Source organism: Egretta garzetta, unplaced genomic scaffold, assembly GCF_000687185.1.
Source record: "Egretta garzetta isolate BGI_Z169 unplaced genomic scaffold, ASM68718v1 scaffold2, whole genome shotgun sequence".
Taxonomy (NCBI): domain Eukaryota; kingdom Metazoa; phylum Chordata; class Aves; order Pelecaniformes; family Ardeidae; genus Egretta; species Egretta garzetta.
The window spans coordinates 1705628-1728211 of record NW_009258894.1 but is presented as its reverse complement, the minus strand read 5'-3'; the positions used below and the strand labels follow the sequence as shown (position 1 = coordinate 1728211).

The following is a 22584-nucleotide window of genomic DNA, read 5'->3' as shown; positions in this document are numbered from 1 at the left end:
CCTGCCTTCTCTTTTCTGTTCCCCAGTGCTGTGCTAGCACGTATCACTTCCTCTCCCTGCTTTCCTCCTCTTCTGACCATGCAGCCATCTTCCATTTCTTAATCTGTTTTCCTTCCTAGATATACAAAGAACTTCTATGCCAATTTTTGTACCCTTCTACCCACCATTTCTAGTTCATCCTGCCTCTCCTCACATTTCCCTTTATTCCTAACCATTGTCAATGACCTGAATCTTGGATTCAGTTTCCTACTGCAACTACCCTTAAAATCCTGTTCAACTTCCCTTCTACAAATACCTCCCCTTCCACTCTCTTAGCTCTTGCCTCCATCACCATCAATCTCTATGATTTACTTAAGCCAAAAGACCTGCTTCCTTTCTTCACATTCTCCTCTTAATTCTCAAATTTGCTCCTCCCCAAACAATGTTTCTTGATATGCCTTTCTCCTGTTTCATGCCTTTTTTTCTTGTCATCCTTTCTACCTGATAACAATAGTGAAAGAATGCAAAGATAGAAATAAATTTCTTTTGCTGTGATTCCCACTAAGCATAAAGCAAAATCAGGGAAAATATGGCTCAGACAATCTTACCTTGAGATCGCACATACTCAGAGCAAGTATTTCTGAGAAGATCGTATCCAAAAATTACTATGATCAAATTTGCCCTTTTCTCTTCTAGCACAAGTATACCATTTAATAAATAGGTAAGTAGGTCTGAGTGATCACTTACCTTATCGAGATCTGGCTCCTCCAATGCTAGTGCAAGCTCATTGTTGTCCATTACAGAGGCTGCTGCAACATCTAGTGGAGTTGAACCTCTCATAGAAGGAAATGCTGCAGAAGAAAGTTAATACACAATAATTAGATTCAATTTGCAGTAATCACAGTCACACAGCAGAGGGCAGCAATCACACTGGAATCTATTACTAGTATATTGTATGGTTGGCTGTTCTTCAGTCAAGAACATGATTAACTGTTTTGAATAATGTTAGAATAAATGCTGACATTTTTTCCTGATTTGACATCCATATCTATGAACATACTCAACCACACTGGTTTAACATGCAGATGAAGAAATCAGTATTAACAACAGCAAATCAGAGGAACATTGTACTTGTTGCTCTTTAGAAGAGCAACATGTTAACTATGTAATACTGCACAACCCTATCAATTGAAGATTTAAAAATATGCCTATACTCAGCTAAAAGAGACATTTTCAAGCTTCAGTGTTACCTGTTTTCTTTCTTTTACTCTTATCCCATTTTCTGCGTTTAATATGGGCAAACGCAGGCATCGAAATGCTCACCACAACCAGCTAAAGCACTGTGAAATCACATGCTATCTTCCCTTGCTGTACCTTACCAATATAGCCATCTAGCTAGCCAAGACAATTTTCCTTGTGTTACAAAACCTAATGAAGTTTAGAAAACATACGTTCAGTGTTCCAATGGAAAAATATGAAATTCACATCAGCAGCCTAAACTTTAGACAGAAGGGAAATGAAACCAGATGAAACAGGCAAGCACCATAAAGGGTTAATTTGGTCTTAGATTTCAAATCACAACTATTTTGAATGCAAAAAATGTCAAACTCTATGGATTTAATCCTAAATTTTCCAAGGTATTTAAAACCACAGATTTAGACTATTCTGTTTCTAATACAATTCACAGACACATAAGGATGAAAGGAAAATGGGGGGGAGGGGGAGGAGGGGAAAGAAAAGATTTAGAAGCGAAACCACAAAGTGGTTTAAGCTTCAGAGAGACTTCATCACAAGCTTCTACTTGTTATAGAAATTAGATACTAGTCTTATGAAATCACAGTTCCTCCTTTCCTCCTGCTCTTGCTTTTAGCTGTTATGGCTACATGACATACCCAGTCCAACGCTGCTGTTTTCCAGTAAGTAACTAAGATGCTCAAACATGGCCTTTTGGTTTTGACGACTAATTCGGCAGAAGTAGCAAAGGAATCTACAACAGCTTGCCACCATCTTAGGAAAAACGATCTGCTGAAGAAGAAAGTTGACAAAGCAGTGAAATATGTTAATTACCAATCTGTTCCAATTCTTTTTCCTGCACTCCTAACAAGGAAAGCATAGTGAAGTTACCAAGGTGATAAGCAGCTGACAGTTGCTTTGCTAACTTAAGAAAGGACCCTCATTTCTTTTTAACTTTTGTATTCATTAGGCCATTAGGTTTAAAATGTTGAAAAATCATTCAAAAAAAAGGAGAAAAAAATGGAGAAATAATTGTCATCAAAGCAATTTGCAGACTAGCAAATGCAGTTAATACAAAAACTCTATCTTAGCAGCATTACGATAACAAGCTCAACCCCCAATATTATGTCATAGGAGAATAAAGAATATTCAAGAACCTTAGTTTATCTTCCCATATTAAAATAAGAATATACAGTCCTCATATAAGACATTTCTGCAAGACTGCTATGTAGTTCAATGCATAGGCTGGATAAGATAAACCAAAACATTAAATTGCATTAACTAAACAATGCTTACAAAACCAGAACCAACCAACCCCCGCCAACACTTTACTTGCTGCACATAATGTGCAAGGATTTCTCCTCTGAAAAAAAAAAATAATTTCATCAGTAGCTCTCATGAAAGAATGTTTCACAGGTTGCAATTAGTCATAAACATCTTCTGAGATGAACAAGTTACGCCATTCTCACATTTTACTGAAAGGAGCTGAAAGAACAAGATCAAAAATCATTGGACAGATTTTTGATGCTTGTGTAAAGGTTTTTCAATCTGATTTATTAAATGTACCATTATATAGCACTTTTTAAAAAGTGTCAAGTTCAGTTGCAGATCTATGTCCTAAGGATAACTCACAAAATTAATGAGAAAAATCATTACCATCAAGGAGAACTCTTTTTTAAATAGTCTGACTAGCACCCTTTAGGCACAAGCAGGAATATATTCTATATATTACACATATATTCTATAATATCCAAGGTGATATTTGAGCATTTTAATCACAGTATCATGAGCTTTTTCTTCCTATGACATCCTGCCTCCATCACTTTATACCTTTCAACTATAAGTAACATGGCTTATATTTTATTATATCAAAGCCTAAATAATGTTTCCTTCTTTACAGCACAATTCTAATTAATTGAGAAGTGCGACCTTTTCACTTAATGAGACAATAATCTTGCAAAAAAACTGATTATGTAATTAAAAGCTGTATGTTATGTATTATCTTTTCAAGACATCAGGTGCAGTTCCTAACTTCCAGCAACTTGATTAACTGTAGTTTTACTTTGGCACAGTTTTTTTGCTAATATATGCGGCTCATTTGTCTATTACAGTCATGAAGGAGCTGTTACGTGCAAGCAGCATCATACATGATTTCTGTTCTTAAATGTAGGGTAGATGAAAATGAATGAAAAACATTCATTCATTCATGAAAACATTGAACAAAGCTTCCACCCCCCAAATTTATAGGGATTTTAACAAAATGTGAGACACAACTTTGTTCAGAAAATTACAGTAACAATAATACCGTTAAAAATTGTCACTTTAGAAATACCTCATTATTGACAGGAATACGTATGAACATGAAATTCTAAAATTTTCAATCAGTAAGAAATAATTTTGAAGTAAAATTATTCAATTCTGTCAGTCAAAAGGGTGTTGATCAGGATTCTCTGAAAATGAATGAACAACCAACACCAGAAACCAACATGACATTAAGGTTCCAAAATAATAAGACCTAAACACACAGTCTTTAAAATAACTATTTTAGGCATTAAGATACACACTAAAACCTAACTGTGATGGAAACGCTGAAGGCTTGCCCAAATTTTTTCTGAGATATACATTTCACTAATGAAGTACCTCTCCAGGGTTTTTTTAGCCAGTACTAGCAAAATACTTCTAAGGTACTGAGATACCTTTAGCCACACCATATTCCACAGACCTCCTCATTTATTAATAGCACAGCTGGAAAGAAGCCTAGCATAAATTTTCTTCAGTTTGAACTGACAAGTTTTTACCTTCTCACCATTCCTTCTGAGAAGTGTGAGCTATAACACTCTCACTACATGTCTCGGTACAGCCTCATGATGAAATCACTTAATCCAAGAAGCTGGAGCTTAAACCATCTGCTGCCACAACCTAGGAAAACGCCCAATCCCTAAACCAGAGACTATACTGCATGGTTGCTCATTCCATCTCTTGAAGCTCTAACACTGAACAGAAAGAAATGTCCATGAAGCTGGAAAGAGAAAACAAAAGGGAACATACTAACAATCTAACCATGAGGAACTTGCTTGAGAGCAGGAAAGGCAGTGTTCTCATGCCTGATGCCACCACTATATCTGAACTGTATATAAGCAACTCAGGCATAAGTAAAGAGAAGAAAGAAGATAAGCCAGCTTCACTTCTGACTTTCTTCAGTAACCTAAACTTCCAGTCAGGCTTCTCAAAATTTATGCCACCCTGCCTTTAAACTAACACATACATATTCAAGCATAACGCTAAGAAATGGGAAAATAAAATACTGAAAAAAAAATTATTGCTCAGTTCAAGTATTTGACTTTGAGCATTCAAAATTAAGTTGGTTAGTCTCTACTTAATAGTTTATTGCTAATAACACTTTATCTAAGATGAAGACGTATATTATCCTAGCAGAGCTGTGCCTCCCATAAATGCAGATAACATACATATTTAAGTTAAAGTAAGAGCAAAACCTTTTGAAGTGCTATTAAAAAACAAATGAAACATCTATAACCTCTCTTTAAAAATCAAGTCCTAGAATGCTGGGCTTCTCCCTCTAATACTATAAAAAATGTTCTATTTTTAACAATCAATATTTCAGTTTGGACAAGCAAAATCTTACATGAAGGAGATCTATTTTTCTTTGGATACTTCTTAAACATCCTAGTATACTTTTGGAAAGGTTCAAAATGCAAAACACAATAAAATTACAGTAAAATTACCTGAGATTTATCTCCTCCAAGCACATTCACCATCACATCCATAACAGTCTCATGCATGCCCAAGACTCTCATTAAGTTAGGATGCTGATAAAACACCTTGTTGTTCATTATATCCCTAAAATGGAAGAAAAGGCAACAATGTGTTTTTAAGAAACACCATTTTAATTTAAATCAATGATGCATTATTGACATTTCATAAATACTCATTCACTGTAGTAACATCATTTTAAATTCTTAGATTTCAACATAATACAAAACCACCTGACAACTAAACGCTTCACATTTCAATATGCTGTCATCCCTCTAATTTTCATGAATTCTATATAATAAGAATCTGAACTTTTAAATTATTTCAAAATGGCATTTCTTCATATTTAAATTGCTCTTACCATCTGGTCTGTTTAAAGAAAAAATATATTCTGTGATGATCTAAGTGGAAAAGAATATGTTCTGTGGTGTTTTAAGTAGAGAATGGGAATCAAGAAATCTAAAGCTAATCTTGCCTCTGCAGTAACACCCTTAATTAATTTCCTTGGTTTTCAAAGTAGAAGACAATAAATAGACTTAATATTCAATGTTCTTTGTTAATTGTGTTTCATCAATATTTCTGAAATTAAGACCATCTGTCAGAAGATGTAAAATGGCATACGGTCTCCTTAAATAGGAATATTTTAACATTTTCACTCTGCCCACCATCCTCTCAACATGTTCTAGAATTCACTGTATTGGTTTCATAATCCAGAACACAATTTATGTGTTTCAATAGGGAATCCAGGGATTTCTAACATTTTAGGTCAACCTGTTAAAAACAAATGGCAAATAACAGACATCCTGCCTGCTTTAAAGAAACGCAGAAAACTGGGAATGGAAGATGACTCACAATATAGCGCCTCTGGAAAGCGGTCTACACACATGCAGAGTTTAGACAAAACTTACCCTTTATCCCTCCTAGAATTCTCAGTAGCTTTACAAACTCAGCATCAGGGTCAAATTAGATAATACTGTCACATACTAACTAATGAGTTGTTACTTGCTCAATTCAACTGAATAGATTAGTCTTTGCAATTTTTACAAAAACATTACAATTTTTACAGTGAAATAATAAGAATAATGGAAGTTCCTTACAACTGTTTGTAAATGAGAGAAATTGTTCAAAGTTCTTGATAAAGGACAAATAAATACAGTTGTCCAGTAATCGTACTATCATTTTCTCCCTTTTGAAATATGCCAGGCATGCACCATAATACCACTGCTTAACAGAGGTAATGTCATAGCAAAGACGCAGAAAAAATATTGTCACATCAGCAGGCATTACCTTACTTTCTTATAATTCTCATGTTATAAAGGATAAAATAAGCAGTCTTCTATGTAAAATATTTTATGTTTCCACATAACAAATACTAAACAGTTTGAAATATTTCAGATCACAATAACACTTCGCTGGTTCTACCTAAGTGCTTGCACAAACTTCCCAATTAAAAAGACATCAGCAAGTTCTACCTAAGTGCTTGCACAAACTTCCCAATTTTTTTAAAAAGACATCAGCAGGTTTATTCGCTCATGCATGAAATACAACGTGAGCTTTAAGTTTGGGAAAGATGTAGTATTGACACCAATAAAGATTTAAGTTCTCTGTTTTCTCCAGAGCTGCTAAAACATGTACTTTGACAAAGCTTTAAGCATTAGGCTTAACAATAGTAAAAGGAGTCGACTTTCCTTAGATGAGAAAATAGCTTAGTTCACAGAAACTTTGACACATTTGATACCCCTAGAGAGATCAGTTGGAGCCATCATGGAAATACCTATGAAAACAAAAATTTCTGGTACATATCTGTATTTCAGTACAGCAGTAATTTTCACCCAGGATCTAAAATGAAAGCATTTACTAATATAACAAAAAGCTTCACACAAACTTAAAAATAAAATTATGTTAATTCCATACCCTAATCCATTAATCATTAGCAATTCCTCCTCTTTTCCCATCCTGACACTGAGAAGTGAGCGAATCTGGCCCAGTGCTGCAAGCAGATTAATGGTATCCTTCACAGAGGCAGCACTAATAGTGTATGCTTTCCTCAGAGCTTGCAGTAGCTCACCAATGCTGTCATATTGCCTACGAAGGAGAGTGTACATAATCCGAACTAATTCTGGATCTTGAATTTGATCTTCCTGGGACCAGCGCACCATAGTCTGGGATATGAGTTCTTTCAGTGTAGCTAAAAGAATAAAATACATAGAAAGTTACTAGCTATTACAACAACGAAAAACGTCAAAAATACATATTACAGTAAAATATTAGATAACAGTAAACAATGTGGCAGTTTTAAGAGAGCAAAAACATGAACAGACTGAACAGGATTTTTCAACTGGAAAAATAATTTTTTAGATCCTTCAAGATAAGTGTGATGCTCTTGAGAGCTGGAAAACAAGAAACTACTTGTATTCTACTTAGCATTCAAGTCAATACCAGCATTGCTGGGAATGAAAACTTCTTAATTGATCACGACTCTAAGAATCAACCTTGTAAGTTCAAGTCTATATTTAAACTTTTAATTTATCCTTCATTTCTATATCAAGATTTATAAAATAGCACCAAGTGTAGCACAAACATCTCTCCATTAGGAATGACTGAAATCTAATTTTACAATCATAGAATCATTAAGGTTGGAAAAGACCTCCAAGATCACCAAGTCCAACCGTCAACCCAATACCACCATGCCTACTAAACCATGTCCTGAAGTGCCATGTCTACACTTTTTTTGAACACCTCCAGGGATGATGACACCACCACTTCTCTGGGCAGCCTGTTCCAATGCTTCACCACTCATTCAGTAAAGACATTTTCCCTAATATCCAATTCAAATCTCCCCTGGCACAACTTGAGGCCATTTCCTCTTGACCTACTGATGGTTACCAGGGAGAAAAGACCAACACCCACCTCAATACAACCTCCTTTCAGGTTGTTGTAGAGAGCAATAAGGTCTCCCCTCAGCCTCCTCTTCTCCAGGATAAACAACCCCAGTTCCCTCAGCTGCTCCTTGAAAGACTTGTGCTCTAGACCCTTCATCAGCTTCGTTGCCCTTCTCTGGACATGCTCCAGCACCTCCATGTCCTTCTTGTAGTGAGGGGCCCAAAACTGAACACAGCATTCAAGGTGCAGCCTCACCAGTGCCCCGTACAGGAGCACGATGACTTCCCTGCTCCCGCTGGCCACACTATTCCTGATACAAGCCAGGATGCTGTTGGCCTTCTTGGCCGCCTGGACACACTGCCGGCTCATATTCATCCGGCTGTTGACCAACATCCCCAGGTCCTTTTCTGTCAAGCAGCTTTCCAGCCACTCATCCCCTAGCCTGTAGCATTGCACAGGGTTGTTGTGACCCAAGTGCAGGACCTGGCACTTGGCCTTGTTAAACCTCATGCAATTGACCTTGGTCCATCAATCCAGCCTGTCCAGGTCCCTCTGTAGAGCCTCCCTACCCTCGAGTAGATTGACACTCCTGCCCAATTTGGTGTCATCTGCAAACTTACTGAGGGTGTATTCAATCCCCTCATCCAGATCATTGGTAAAGATACTAAACAAGACTGGTCCCAGAACTGAGATCTGCGGAACACTGCCTGTGACCAGCTGCCAAATGAATTTAATTCCATTCACCACAACTCTCTGGGCTCGGTCATCCAGCCAGTTTTTTACCCAGTGAAGAATACGCCTGTCTAAGCCATGAGCTGCCAGCTTCTCTAGGAGAGTGCTGTAGGAGACCATGTCCAAGGCTTTACTAAAGTCCAGGTAGACAACAACCACAGCCTTTCCCTCATCCACTACATGGATCACCTGCTCACAGAAGGAGATGAGGTTGGTCAAGCAGGACCTGCCTTTCATCAACTCATACTGGCTGGGCCTGGTCCCCTGATCGTTCTCCGTATGCCTGGTGAGCGCTCTCAGGATGAACTGCTCCATAATCTTCCCTGGTACCATGGTCAGGCTGACAGGCCTGTAGTTCCCTGGACCCTCCTTCCGGCCCTTCTTGTAGATGGGCATCACATTGGCAAGTCTCCAGTCATCTGGGACCTCCCCTGTTAACCAGGACTGCTGATAAATGATGGAGAGTGCCTTGGCAAGCTTCTCTGCCAGCTCCTTCAGTGCTCTCACAGGTAGATTCCATCCAGCCCCATAGACTTCTGTGTCCAGGTGGCACAGCAGGTCATTAACTGCTTCCTCCTGGATTATGGGGGAGTTATTCTGCTCTCCATCCCCGTCTTCCATCTCAGGGGGCTGAATACCCTGGGGATAACTGGTCTGACTATTAAAGAATGAAGCAAAGGCAGCATTAAGTACCTCAGCCTTTTCCTCATCCTTGGTGACAATGTTTCCCCCTGCACCCAATAAAGGATGGAGATTCTCCTTGGCTCTCTTTTTGTTGTTGATGTATTTGTTAAAACATTTCTTGTTATCTCTTACAGCAGTGGCCAGGTTGAGTTCTAGCTGGGCTTTTGCCGTTATAATTTTCTCTCTTGCATGACCTAACGAAATCCCTGTACTCTTACTGAGTTGCCTGCCCCTTCTTCCAAAAGCGGTAAAGTCTCCTTTTCTTCCTGAGTCCCAGCAAAAGCTCCCTGTTCAGCCAGGCTGGTTGTCTTTCCCATTGGTTCATCTTCTGGCACTTGGGGACAGCCTGCTCCTCCACCTTTAAGATTTCCTTCTTGAGAATGCCCAGCCTTCCTGGACCCCTTTGCCCTTCAGGACTGTCTCTCAAGGGACTCTGTCAACCAGCGTCCTGAACAGGCCAAAGGCTGCCCTCCGGAAGTCCATGGTACTGGTTTTGCTGGCACCCCTTCCTTACTTCACCGAGAATAGAGAACTCATTATTTCATAGTTGCCAGGCCCAAGAGAGCCTCCGACCACCACATCTCCCACCAGTCCTCCTTTGTTTGTAAACAACAGGTCAAGGAAGGCACCAGCTGTGTCAGGAAGTTATCTTCCACACACTTCAGGAAATTCCTATACTATTTCTTCTCTGCTCTGTTGTATTTCCAGCAGACATCTGGTAAGTTGAAGTCACCCATGAGAACAAGGGCTAGCGATTGTGAGACTTCTGCCAGCCGCTTGTACAATGCTTTGTCTACCTCTTCATCCTGGTCGGGTGGTCTATAACAAAGTCCCAGCAGGACATCTGCCTCGTTGGCCTTGCTCCTCATCCTTACCCATAAACACTCAACCTTATCATCACAATTGTTGAGCTCTATACAACTGAAACACTCCCTAACATACAGAGCCATCCCACCGCCTCTCTTTCTTTGCCCATCCCTTCTGATGAGCTTATAGCCATCCATTGCAGCACTCCAGTCATGAGAGTCATCCCACGGTGTTTCCGTGATGGCGACTAAGTCATATCTATCCTGCTGCACAATGGCTTCCAGCTCCTCCTGTCTGTTGCCCATGCTGCTCGCATTGGTGTAGATGCACTTGAGCTGGGCTATCGATTTAACCCCCAACATTGGTACGCCACCCCAGGCTCCTCTCTAGTGAACCTGGTTATATCCCTTTCCCCCTTCAAATCTATTCCAAAGCCCTCTCGATGAGCCCTGACAACTCATAAGCGAGAATCCTTTTCCCACTTTGAGACAGCTGAACTCCAGCTGTTGCCAGCAGGCTGGTGCTGTGTAAACCTCCCCATGATTAAAAAAACCAGAATTCCACCAATGGCACCAGCTTCTGAGCCACATGTTAATCAGGTGAGTTTTCCTGTTCCTTTCAGTATTTTTTCCTGTCACTGATGGGATTGAGGAAAACATTACCTGTGCTCCTGATCCTTCAACCAATCACCCCAGTGCCCTGAAGTCCCCTTTGATCGCTTTTGGGCTTCTCTCTGCAACCTCATCACTGCCAAACTGCATAACCAACAGCAGGTGATAATCAGAGGGCCGTACCAGACCAGGGAGTTTCCTAGTCATGTCTCTAACCCAAGCCCCAAGGAGGCAGCAGACTTCCCTGCAGGATGGGTCTGGTCAGCATATTGGGCCCTGTGTTCCCTTCAGAAGGGAATTGCCAACAACAATTACCCTTCCTTTTTAGTCTTCGTGCCAAAGTAGTACATTTTTTCAGTTCTTCATGCCAAAGAAACATTGTATTTTTTATTATCATCAGCCTAGGTTTGGAATACAGAAATTGGTAATTAAGTTTTCAGTAAACAGCTTATTGGCTGACAAGTATGAGTTCAGTTACAGCAGAAATATTCATGAATGTGAGCTCAGCTTGCCAATCAATTTTGCCAGAGTGGCGGAGGAAATAAAATCTGTTCCAAACTTACAAAACTGCCAGAGAGGAGGGTGAGATATCCTCCTTTTTAATATCCAATTCAGGGCCTAGCCAGGGTGGCTTGAACAGTTTTTGCTGCTCATTCACTTGATGAATATTTAGCTATTTTGTTGTTCAAACAAAGGATCTACATTGTGTTCAAAAAGATGACCTACCTGGAAACATCTCAGAAATTGTATGATGATGCAAACACACTAAGGAGTAAGAAATGCAAACTGACAGAATAGGGGGATTTAATCTGTATTTCTCATCTGTTTGGAGAAAGTCACTATCACTTGAGAATACTCTTTCTAAAAAAATTGCATTGTTTGGAACTACGCAATGCATATTGCTTAAAGTAGTTGTGTTGTATACATTAAACATTAAATGACCCTGAAAACAATTTTTCTGATCCCAGAGTTTAGGAAATTACCTGAAAAGTAGAATATGAAGAATCCCCTTCCCTCTTAAAACAATGCAAGTTTCTTTCCTCAATTTCCAGCAAAGTTACCTCTTGACTTTCCCAAAGTTCTTCCAATGGTAAGAACTTCCCCCTCCCAATTTCCAACACAAAAGCGTTTGTAGGTAGTGTATATCCATTTATTTTTGTGTCTACATTATCCTTTCACTTGCTAACTCTTCTCCCTTACAGCTTACTTAATGATGTATTTATAGAAAATCATCATTAAATCTTAGATTTTGTTCAATAAACAGGGTCTTTTCTGTGGGGACAGATTCTGTATTTCATTAAGACACCCCTATTCTTAGGGGCATGTTATGAATTAAAACATTAAACAAGCTTTGCTCCGAAACACTATATAACTTTTTCAATCAAGACGAATTATCTTTCAGTGCAACAAGCCAATCTCTTCTTCTTTGATTCTTGCACTAAATTCTTCTTTCCTAGAATAACCAGTAATTTCCCATAACTTTCCAACTCATTAAGTGTCACTGATTTCTGGTTACATAAATATAACACACTTCTGTCAGAAAGTCAATGATCTTATTAAATAATATAATTACTTTCTGATTGAGGGGGAAGGGGATAAACATGGGATAAAAAGCAACCTGAAGTGGTAAACTCAAGGAGGTGTTAAGGTTTCCTCCTGTGAAACTATGTTAGGTCTTTGATAGCTCAGGTGATGGCCCCTCTCACAAGGCTAAAGGACAAAATGTGCACAAATTTTTGTCTTTTTGTTTTACAAATCTAGTTCCTCATTTCCTTAGTGCTTCCAGCAATACATATTTTCTGTTGGATTGAAAGGAATATTACTTTCAAAGTAATGTGCTATTTTGGATTTTTTTGTTGTTTGATGAGGGAAAATACCATCTGATTCACTCGAAATAGATATTTTCTACTTTGGCAACAAAAATATTATTTACACTGACTCAATTATGAGGGCGATTTTATACACTTGAGTTAACTGTCAGATATTTATACATATAACTAAAAATTATAATTTTTAGTACAAACATAATATTCCACAAGAAACCAAATCTCATGAAATGAACAAATGAAAAGCAAATTGTTTCCCTGATACTGAATTGTCTACACAGATGTTCCTATGTGTAAGTGCAACAAATTGGTCCTGTGTTTTTTAGAGCTTCTCTCTGGAGTTTTGAAAATGTTTCTCTATAACAAGTGTTAGTGTTTCTTAGGTTTCAGTACCTCTGAAGGTTTTGATTTTTTCCTTCTGATAAGCTTTTAAGTAGCATATTGCTGTACATAATTACTTTTAGGCAATATGGCAAATAGCCTTGGAGAAATCCATGAGCCCTGTCCTTACATGGATGAATTTTTGGTCACAAGATAAGAAACAGAGGGTAGAAATAAATGGTGGTGGTCACAAAGAAGGAGAAACAGCAGTGACGTTCTGCACATATCCGTGCTTCATTCTGTGATGTTAAGCACTTTCCTGCACTAAAAGGCCTGAGAAGGGGATAAACAGATGCAAGTTTGATGATACAAAGTTATGAAGGATAGCAAATACGAGTGTAACTGAAAAAAAATGCAGAACTTAAAAGGACAAAACTGGGCAATAAAATGGTGGTAAAATTCACTTTAAATAAAGTCACTGTAAATAAAATGAGGTAGGAAAATATAGTCTTCATTTATAAATAGAACGATGAGATGTTAACTGGCAGTTCTGTTAAGATCTGTCATTCTATGATTTTAATGATCTATCTGCCAGAATAGCTGAGGTTGGAAGGGACCTCTGGAGGTCATCTGGTCCAATCCCCATGCTCAAGCAGGGCTACCTAGAGCCAGTTGTCCAGGATTGTGTTAGATGTTTTCTGAATATCTCTACATGGAAGACCTCCCTGATAAACTTATAAAACTATCAGCTCAATTATCAGTATCAACTCAAATCCTCTGGCAGTCAAAAAGATAAAATCAAAAGCCACAATTTATTAAGAAAGGAATGGTTAAAGCAGAGTACATTATGCCACTATGTTAAGCCATAGTTCAGTCACACCTTTTCATCTAACAAAAGAAGAGGCCATCAAATTAAGCCCATTCACAAGGCAGGAGCTAAGCCAAAAAGAAAGGTGTTTCTTCACATAATGGATGACAGAACCCTGAAACTCCCTGCAAAAATGTGGCAGATGCTAAAAGTTCGCATTTGCTGAAGTGAAGACTACAGAAATATCTGTCAGAAATACAATGGGGATATAAAAAGATAAACCTCTAAAGACTCAGGAAATCTCCTGAGCTGAAGATAACTGGAGACTGGGACAGCATTAAAGTTGTAAGTATCATATCTGATTGTTTTATTCTTACTTGTCCCTAGATAACCACTTGTGGTCACTGTTTGAAACAAGGTATTGGGTTGGATGGTTCCAAATCATTACAACCTCTTACCCATCATATTATTCCAAAACTGTGGAGTTTGCTTACTGCTTCTAGCCCAGAGTGTATAAGGCTCAGTCCCAGAATAAATTTCTTATCTGAGTACTTAAAGATACAGAACTTTGCAGTCCAGTTCCTACTGCCTAAAATTAGAGACTTCTCAAGTTGCCACTCCCAGCCACTTGCATATACTTGCCCACATCTAAGCACAGCAGTACACTCTCAGGACTTGTAGCTGAACTCATGCAAAGAGGAAAGCCAGAAACACTTGTAAAATTTGACAAACACTTTATTAATAATCCTTTAACAGGCATTAGAGTTAAAACTCCCAGGAAATAAGAATATAGTTCTTTTTAGGCTGCTCTTAGGCTTTCTGTGTATCTTAGTTGATGTTTAGCAGAGTCTGCTTAGAATCTCTTTTTCTAATCAGATGTATTCTGACAGTGATCTCTTGTTTCCTCCCCTCTAATCCTTTCTACCCTCTTTTGCCCTATACTGAAATGGAGAAGCTGCTGTGTTTGTTGCACTTGAGGAAAAAGATCTCCCTGCAACTCAGCCAACAGATGAGAATAGAGGAGAAACAATCAGATGTGATGACTCCAGCATGAACTCAATAATAGTCAGCAATAGTCTGATACTCTGACTGCTAATAAATCACAAACGTACTGTACTGCAACCAAATGTTCTGTAACAAAACTTAAAAAACAAGCAAAAAAAAAATGGAGCTAACAGTCAGTGGGAAGTCTACTGTAAGTAACAACTAATAAGCTAACATGCTGTGGCTTCAGTAGAAAAGCACTCTAAGGAGCAAAGTCTCAAAGGACACAATTGACTCTTCAACTAATGCTACAATTGCATCTTTTTGGGGGTTTTTTTGAACATGTAGTGGATATTATTCAACAGAAACTTAACCTTGTCATGCAAACATTCTCATATTTTTACACTAAGATCACCTGGAAAGATCCACAGTTCACTGTTGTAACATGGGAACTGAATCATGGCATTTGTTCAAGCCAGTAAATTCTATTTCCTGATTGCTGTTCTAGGACCAGTAATCAAGTGGATAGCTTCAGAATATATGGTCCTACACGAGAGATTTGTTTTATAATAGCAGATACCCTCCCTAAGTTAGAGGCACCTGAAGAGCCATTGTTAAGTGAGCCTGACAGCCATAGCTTCTATTCCCAAAATGCTTGAACAGCATTATTGATCTCCTTTCATTTCCACCTGCAGAAAAACTAAAGTGCACACATATCACTCATTATCTTATATGAACAGTCTGTCTTTTCTATTTCTTGTGTGTAAGGGGTACTATCCATTTTATCACACCCCAAGCTTCTGGCTTGGGGAAGTAGGTGAAGGGCAGGCCAGCAGATTAAACTGTAACAGAAGCTGGGAGCAATCTGAACACCGGGCATGGTGACATCAATAACCTGCTAAACGAGTTGCTAATGCTTTTCCAATTTTTAAGTTTTAACAAGAAATCACAGTGCCTTAACAATCTTATAAGGCTGCATAATGGGTCCCCCACATATATATGCCTAACCTAAATTATGACTTGACAGTTACAAAGTCCTATCATCATAATTAACACTAATTTATTGCCTCAATGCGTTTATTTTCTGAGTTCTAGCTTGTTTTTAAAAACATATTTTACTAATTCATCATTAACACTAGTTTAAATTACTGGCATTCCTCTACTACATTTGTGAGTAGATATAAATGCATGCTTAGAGGAAACGAAGATTTCTTTGTAGAAAATAGTTCTTTCCTATGAATATTCACCCTCAGTATGTATGACCAGATACTCAAGGCCAGAGTCTTTTAGCCCTGGCAATAGGTACACATCATGCACACCACCACCCCTCTTCATGCATATAAGAGGATTGGGGTACCTCAGGCACCCATTTCCTTTCACTCTCTGAATTCCAGATTTCCTAGGGGGTAAAAGGGAAGTGCACACACAGACTATATATCTCACAGTCTCCAACTACAGTCAAGTATATAGTACAATATAATACAAATATTATATAATTTTTCATTGTCCTTTGAATGACATCCATATGCGTATTTGTACTATGCATCACTCCAAGGAGAAGCCCAAGCCTGAAGAGACTATCTGAAATTTCTAGAAAAACAGACACCATAGAATGTTTTGTCCAACCCACATTTGTTGTGATCCAAAGCTCCAGTATACGAAATACGTAAACTGCTCTGTTCCACGTACCAACCACCATGTGCCCTGAGGCTTTAGGACTGAATGATTCCTGATTCATGACAACAGAACCCGCATGAAGCCTGAAGAAGAAATGATACTTCCCAGATACTGAGTAGGTCCTACTACCATGAAAGAGAAAGCAAAAGATGAGTCACTGGAGAATACAACCTAGTATCAAACTTAACAGACCAAAATATTCTTCCAGGGCAGGATAAACCCTCTCCAGTGCTTTACAGAACAAGCAGATCATGTAAGAGGTGTCCTGAGTTACAAAATAGCGTTGTTGTCTAATCTCACACAACTCTTGATTAAATGATTAAGTCTGAAATGAACTTAACTGTTACAGGTCTGTACAAGGACCTATTGTCAAACTGAGCAAACTGGAAATAAAGAGGAGCACTTACTACCATTATTGGTTGATAGATCAACCTCAAGTCACTTGTACAATTCTGCACATGGTATTTGGATAGTATTACAGAAACTTAGAGCTGGCAAAACCCGATCTTGATTCACTAAGGCAATGAGAAACCTCAGCAAAAATTAATGTTTTGGTGGAAGACCTGGAGGAATTTGGCTTTTTGCCTTACTTACTCTTCACTGTCCATAGTCACTACTAAGGACTGAAAACTCATAAACATATGACAGCAAAGGCAAAGTTTCTGAGATTCACACTACACATCAACCTCACTGGGGATAATATATGACAGTGAAAGGCAGGTGAGTTGCTCAAAGAGGCTCAACAAAACGCTCATGCAGATGGTAGAGGAATTGAAAGCACAGAACATGTCTTGCCTATTTAGACCATGAACACTCCTCCTGTGTTACGGAATAGGGCATGAGAACGTACATGCACAGGAGTACTGCTCAGAATAAAAAGTGCACGATTTCAAGTGTTTCCGGGTGTTTATGAGCATTTATGTCTGTTTGTATGTATATGTACCCTAAGAAGAGGTAGTAGTAGGAAGGAAAATGAATACTTTGTTTTGCTATTATTCCTTCCCTGCCAGTAACAGAACCAGCTACAATAAATAATTTATTAGAGGAAGTAGAGCCAATAGAACAATATACTTTCAAAATGCAACATGAAATATTGCAGATTAAATAATAATGACAAATTGCTACTCAACTGAAGCAGACAGAACCTGAGATAACTTCAAGATGTAGGACTTTCCTGTCTTCCATTTACAAACAAGCTCTGTTTTGCTCTCAAGTAGCCAAGAGGTTAAACTAATTTCTGTAACAAACATTACAGGATGGTATCTGTAACATTTGTTACTTTAATGCTTCCTGGTTAAACTAATTTCTGTAACAAACATTACAGGTATCTGTAACATTTGTTACTTTAGTGCTTCCTTTAATTAAAAGTAGTGTATTTTTGAGACACCAGTAATACATGCAATAGTCTATTTTCAGCTTTCCATTGCTAAAATGACTGCATGCAGTTATCAATTACTTAATATATGTACATTATTTCTTAAATTGGTCAACCAACTAAATAATATTCTTCAAAGCATTATAAAGAAATGACCAGCTGCTATATAAGACAGCCCTCTGTCGTTATAAACATGCTTGGTTTCTCTGAAAATCCAGCATTTCAGAGAACCAGAAATGGTTCACATACAGTATAGCACTTATTACAAGCTCTGGCAATATTTACAAATTAAAACTTATTGAATGCAGTTATATACCTCTGTATAAGGGTATATAACAAAACATACTATACCCTTTAAGTGTTCAAATACCTGTTGGGTAATGCTTCTGAATCTGTTTGTAGGAATATGAAGAAAACTTGCCGAAACAAATTCTTAGCCTCCGTTTCTGCTTGTTTTATGCCATTAGGCATGGTAAAGTAATAAGAAGACTGATATGAAATATGGCAAGCATATGGCATTTGCATGTCAAAACAACAAATGTCATTTTAATTTAGTCTTCTATAGAAAAGACAAACTTTCCACATTTTTGTATTAGAAAAACTATGCATTACAGTGCTAGGTTTATCCACCATTCCTTTGTGTGTAACATAACCTTGATTCAACTACTTTTATGTTTCTTACAAGAACTAACTTTAATTCAAAGTAAAAAGTTTCATTGATTAACATCTGTCAAGCTTTGCACAGCTTTCTCTTAATGCAATATATAAAAATATATATGTTATCAGCTGAAACATATATCATATGAATAAAACCAACCTCCACAGTGCCTTGCAACATGCAGTGTCATGCCTTTTTAAGAAGAAGGCTCCTCAACCTATCTGCTCAGCATCAAACAGGAGAGAGCTTGGGCTGTTTGGCCTGGAGAAGAGAAGGCTCAGGGACAATCTTATCAATGTATATAAATACCTGGAGGGAGGGTGTAAAGAAAACAGAGGCAGGCTCTTTTCAGAGCCCAGTGCTGGGACAAGAGGCAATGGGCATAGATGGAAACACAGGAGGGTCCATCTGAAAAAAGGAAACGCTTTTACTCGGAGGGTGACTGAGCACTGGCACACATTGACCAAGGAGATTGTGGAGTCTCCATCCTTAGAGATATTCAAAAACCATCTGGACATGGTCCTGGACAACCTGTTCTAGGTGGCCCTGCTTGAGCAGGGGTGTTGGACCACATGATGTCCAGAGGTCCCTTCCGGCCTCAGCTGTTCTGTGGTTCTATGAGTCAGTGCCACAAAGCATCGCAGATTTGAAAACAGAGGAATAAAGACTATCTATTGGCTTACTCTTGAACATCAGTAAACTAATTAACTTTAAATAAATGACTGTATTGTTTCAACAGTTACTCTTAGTTCTCTGTCGTGCTTATTCAGCTGTGCTAGGTGGAAGGACTGTTTTCAGTGATGTAATACATATTCTCCCAAGTATATGGTTGCTAGGTCTGTGGATTAAATTGTCTCTCATCTCATTAGTTTCAAAACATATACATAGACTTTTCAAGTGTTTTGAGTTAAATATTTCTATTTTTAAGAAATGTTAATAGCTTAATATTACTCAGAAAACACACAGGGATATCCCAGTCGTCTATAATATTCTGCTGCAAAAAGGAACGTCCTCAAAAAAATTCCTGCTAAATGGTCTCTGTTCTCATGAATATTTAAGCAACATGAAAGCTCACTGTGAAAGGCAATGAGACTTACAAACTACAGAGAAAAGTTTTCAGGCAAACTGATGGTATCTAGACAGTATTTTTCCCTGTCTTCTGATTTCAGAGACAGATGTTGAAGCTTAATAAAAGCAAAGAGCAGAATAAAAACCAGCAATACTAAATTCTGGAAAATTCTGTTAACTCAAGCACTTATGAATACAGAATTTGTACTTGTGAAAATAAGTTCTTTCTGTTTAATTAGTCAAATAGATTGAATATTTCTTTAAATTCAAAAAGGATATGGTCAAAAAGGCTATGGTATGGATGTATATGTGTGCATGCACGTGATGCTTGAGATAAATCAGAATAAGTTATTATTTTTTAATTAATGTATATATTCACCATCATCAGGTGAAATAAGTGAAAGCCATCCCTTTTTATACAAAAACAAGAACTATGAAACCATTTTGTCACATAATCTTGATACTGAGATGCATACAGTTTCTCGTGGAGAAAAGAAAAATGATATTAAGCTGTAAAGACGTAAGTTTTTGCATTTAAAAAAAAAAAAGGAATCTTGTCAAGTTTGGAATATTTGAGTCTAGGTTATTGTGCCATAACTAACTTTTTACATTTGTTTGCAAAGAATATGAAAATTTTCAATCACAGAGTAAATGACCTGGATCCAAAATCTTCCACACATTTAAAATTCTTGTTTAACAATGCATGTAAGATATTCAGTATGTATGATCATTGTTCTAAGAGTCAGAAGAAACTTAAAAAGATAGTCTACTTCTTCAGTCTGCTATAAGGTTTTATTAGAAAATACACTCTTGTTTACTACTTACACTTTTAACACTTAGTCATGGAAGTATTTATGTGGAAAGAAAACTTACTAGGAGATTGTTCCTCTTCCTCCTTAGGTTCTACTTTTTCTGCTTTTGGTGGACCTTTGATTTTATACATTAACGAACGGAGTTTGCCAGTCAAGGAGGAATCTTCTTCTTCCTCTTCCTCCTCTTCTAGTGGAATACCTTAATGGATAATAAAACTGGTTAGAAACAAAACTTAAAACTTTGAAGATTAACTCCTTCAATATTTAAACACTACCAAAATATCTACATTAATTTTTTTTAACCAGAAAATTTCATACAGGAAAAAAAATGCAGTAAGGCCAGCAGCTCTAACATGTTAGCTACGGTAGCACCACTTAAATTATGTTTATTTCAGTACACATACATATCCAGATTTATAATGTTATTTTTTCAGTATTACAACCAAAGAGGTGGTATTTTTTTGAAGATTCTACTATGGCAATTAGTTTCGACTCAGAGTCGTATTTTATTAAATATGTGATCCTTTGTTTCATATTGCAGAATGTAAGCTAAAGACAGACATGTACGGCTGTATCTCACAATATAGTACAATTTTTCAGCTGAGGTATTTAGCAGTCACGAACAAACATATGAACTGAATTTAAAACCGTAAGAAGGCAGATGTTCAGAGATTATACCAGTGATACATGTTTTTCATGAAAATGTGTATGATGGGATGTCATTTTACAAGGTAGTTTAATACAGTTCAGTTCACTACATTGCTTCACAACCATTCAAAGCATTTTCAAATCTTTTACACCTCTTAGTGATGATCAGACACCACATGTGTTAGGTGCAGAAGCACAGAACATATAAAGCAGGATCCCTTCAGACCAGAGCTAATTGTGCTGAGCTGAAATGTAAGCTTTTGCTGTTTGGCTGCTGGTCAAAGTGAAACTGAGAAAAGGAAAAGACTTCCAGACAGAATACTAAAGAGATACAAGCTGGACCAGAGGGAAAAGAATACACTGCAGAGGCTAAAATTGGTATTAAAAAAAGAAATGAAGAAACGAAAAAAGAACTGAAATGTGGTACCAGGTTGGAGAAACTCTGCCACTGGCAGCTACCAAGGAGAAGGAGTTAAAGTTATGAGTAGGAGTGACTAAGTGACTAGGAAGGAAAAAACCTCAGAGGCAGAGGGAGAGAATGAGAGAAATAGAACTTGAAATTGGAGGTTACACAGGCAATTTAAGGGACAGGGAAAGTGAGACTGGCTGGGCAAAATGAAAAACTAAGAATGAAGGAAGGCCGCAGCACAAGTCTGGAAAAACTAAGAAGAGGGAATGTAGCCAATAAGGAGAGGAAAGAGAAAGCAAACAAGGATGTTAAAGAAAGCAAGAAACTATTCAGCACTGGGAAAAAAGCTAGGCCCTGGAAGCAAGAGACAGACATTGGAAAGAGAACTCTTGAGAAGCTGAAGTGGATGGACAAGAAGGCTGGCACTGGCATGATGAGTTAAAACAGTGTTGGACTGGAGGAGATGGGGTCTGTGACTCCTCCAGATGGGGTCTCATTCACTGCTCCGTATCATTCATTATTCACTCTGCATCCTCTTAGAGTTGCAATCCATTCTAGAAGCTGACCATCTCATGTTGCTACTGGCTAACCACTTCAAGTGGCAGAGATCGGTGCACTGGAACAGATGGTTCCAACCCACATCAGTGTCAATTTGTTATTATGCAATAAAATCTGTTTTAAATCTGTTTGTTTTGTTTATAACTGAGAAATTACTCACAAAAATTATGATAGAGGACTATTATTTTGCTGGCAAAATTAACCACTCACAGTTAGGACATGCTAGGATTAAGACTGCGTGAGTAACTTTAATTCAGACTATTTGCGTATATTCATTATGTAGCAGCCTTTAATTACTTGATTGCATACATACTCTTCCACTTAGACCGCAAAGTATACTTAGTATTAAAAAGCTGATTAAATATTCCAAACACAACTCCTATTCATTTTATCTGCAGCTGTGATTGCTTAGCACTGATTTTCAGGACTAAGTCAGGAGACAGATAATGAGGAGCATTTATCCGCAGCGACCACCTATGATAAATCTGTACAAAGTAATGAATATAGTTTTGTTTAGAATCCAGAGGATCATTAAACTATTTTCATAATGAGACTGTGCTTTCTCTATCTTCAATTCTCTCTCTTATTCAACATACACATTTATAATGTAGTGAACAGTAATAAAAGTATACCCCTAAAAAGAAAAAAAACCACACAATAAGTAGGGTTTCACCTCATGAAAAGATGAAGAGTGATCTGGAGCGTAGCTAACTCACTAGTAATACCAGCAACAAGATTTC

The 22584-nt window shown here is 37.8% G+C and overlaps 1 protein-coding gene across 1 annotated transcript in view; it reads right to left on the bottom strand.

The window, feature by feature from the left end:
* RYR3 (ryanodine receptor 3) overlaps positions 1–22584 on the bottom strand; it is a 314923-nt gene that overhangs the window by 94313 nt on the left and 198026 nt on the right. Inside the window, 5 exon segments of the mRNA XM_035889788.1 lie at positions 727–830; positions 1872–2004; positions 4956–5070; positions 6898–7171; positions 20291–20428. Coding sequence (XP_035745681.1) covers positions 727–830; positions 1872–2004; positions 4956–5070; positions 6898–7171; positions 20291–20428 — 764 coding nt within the window.